We start from the raw sequence: 2,108 nt of genomic DNA, 5'->3' as shown, positions 1-2,108 counted from the left end.
AACAATTTCATCGAAATATATTGATATGAGATCTAGTTTTGAAGATCTCGTCGCGAGTGATTTAATGGTGAAAACGGATCTTCAATCGGATTTTTCATTTAAGAGATAAAACATTTTAAAAACAGAAAATCCAAAAAAAAATCCACATATATGCATGAGGTGACATGACGTAGTCTGTATGCTATAGGACGTGTGGGCGGGTTTGACTCCCATCACACGTGTGGGCGTTAGCGTTGTCCTAAACTTTTACTCCTAGAAGAAAAGAAGAAGTTTCTATTTAGAAATCGCGTATGCAAGGACATCCTGAGCATTACAATGCACATATAAAAATACGAAAACAAAACCATTTGGAGAGTTTCATGATATGAACAAAACTGTTCCATTCCTCAGAAGTTTCTCCTCAAAACACAAGCACGTACGCATTGCACGGTAGCCAAAACATAATCTTCACTTGATTGTACAAACCCAAACGGCGTGTAGCTCAGTTTACATATCCAATCCCAAAGAACAAACCAATAACCAATCAATGAAAGAATGGCGTGAATAGCTCCTACAGCACGCACCGAGTACTACTACTAGTAGCTCGGAAACGATCGCTTGCTAGCTCGGTCCGTGTCCCTGCCGCCAGTCGCGCTTGGTTAATAACTAATCCTTCTTCTGGTGGGCGAGGGGTACGGGCGACGGCGGCTCCACGAAGGCGGCGCGGGGCGAGGGCTCGCCGCCGAGCGGCAGCGGCAGGTCGGAGAGCAGCGCGACCATGCGGCGGGCGCTGAGGGAGCGCGCCGGGGGCAGACAGAGGGTCTTGGTGGTGGAGAAGACGGAGGAGGACTGGGCGAGGATGAGGTACACCAGCGCCTGCACCAGCACGAACAGCCCCACCTTCAGCAGCGCCCCGTGCTGGCTCACCATCTCCAACTCCATACCCGAGCTCTTGATCACACGAAACCAGCGACTTCACCAAGCAGTCTCTTCTCTTCCTTCCCTGAGAGGCCGAGACTGATCAGAGTCCCACAAGAATGTGCTGCTTGCTTGATTGATGTGTTTGTGAGGTTCTGGAGGTGCGGGGGGCGCGCTTATATAACGGCGAGACGAGACGCCGGTCTGACCGCTGCCGGGGTAGGGACGTAGGGTGCAGCGCAAAGATGCTTCGCCGGTCAGTCGTTTGGGGTGGTTCGGCGAAAGGCGACGCCAGTCCCACGGGGTTGGAATTGGATGGACGCCACTCGACCTGCTCCGTGCTCCGCTCACCGCTCACGGGTGCAAGGATTAAAATATTGCTCGGGTTGCTCTCACGGATGGCTGCTGGGAGCCTACGTAAAGTCGTGAACTAGTAGTACTACTCCTCTGGATGTCGCCGGCGGTCAAACCCAACAGTGAGAACTGGTCCTGCCTTCCGAGTCTCGAGTTTCAATTGATAGAGTAGCGCATGTTTATATGATTGCAGCTTCTGCCGATGGGCTTGAGGATACCTCGCACGTGCATAAGAAAGTATTTCGCAGGGTGCAAGATTACGGGGTCCAGGAAGGCTGATGAACCCAGCTGCCCTTTCACCCAAGGTCTTCGAACTGAAGCACGTAGCTAATCGCCTAAGCGGAAGAGCTTTCCGACTCGCCGTCGAGTCAGCTCGATCTTATCCAACAGCTGACAAAGCAGTGGCAAAGCTACTCAGTGCTCCTTTGGTTTGTAAGATTATAAAAACGTGGCAATAGAAAAACACATGGATAGGACAGGAATGCATGTGCGAAATAGAGAATTTGTGAACATGAGAGTTAGGTCAACTTTGGTGTTTGGTTCATGGGAATTACGAAAACATAGAAATGCTAATAACCACGATCAAATCAAAGTCAAACCACATGGAAATTTATAGCTAGATGGGTTGTTATTATGCGACTAAAAATTTAGTCTCGTTCTTCATGCACGGAAATTTGAAAAAATAGGATCAGTTGGATGTTCAAATTCTTCGTTTCTCCGTTGCTTCGCTCCATTCTTCTTTGTCTCATTCCTTTAAACCAAAGACATAAATAGTAGCATCGCATGAAAATTTCATATTCCTATGTTTTAATCCCTGGCACCTAACAGAGCAGCATGACAAATCTTTGAACTGCCCC

General features: G+C 48.7%; 1 protein-coding gene across 1 annotated transcript; it reads right to left on the bottom strand.

Annotated features, from left to right (window-relative positions):
• Window positions 1-422: 422 nt before the first annotated feature.
• Window positions 423-1,062, bottom strand: LOC123124870 (uncharacterized). The gene has a single exon (XM_044545413.1). The coding sequence runs from the start codon at window positions 919-921 to the stop codon at window positions 646-648; it is 276 nt and encodes a 91-aa protein (XP_044401348.1). The 5' UTR covers window positions 922-1,062; the 3' UTR covers window positions 423-645.
• Window positions 1,063-2,108: the final 1,046 nt, after the last annotated feature.

Source organism: Triticum aestivum, chromosome 5D, assembly GCF_018294505.1.
Source record: "Triticum aestivum cultivar Chinese Spring chromosome 5D, IWGSC CS RefSeq v2.1, whole genome shotgun sequence".
In the NCBI taxonomy this organism is placed as follows: Eukaryota; Viridiplantae; Streptophyta; class Magnoliopsida; order Poales; family Poaceae; genus Triticum; species Triticum aestivum.
This window is presented reverse-complemented; position numbering and strand designations above follow the sequence as displayed.

What these genes read in the sequence shown, in the direction of transcription:
- LOC123124870 (XM_044545413.1), bottom strand. Translation starts at nt 921, where the DNA reads ATGGAGTTGGAGATGGTGAGCCAGCACGGGGCGCTGCTGAAGGTGGGG.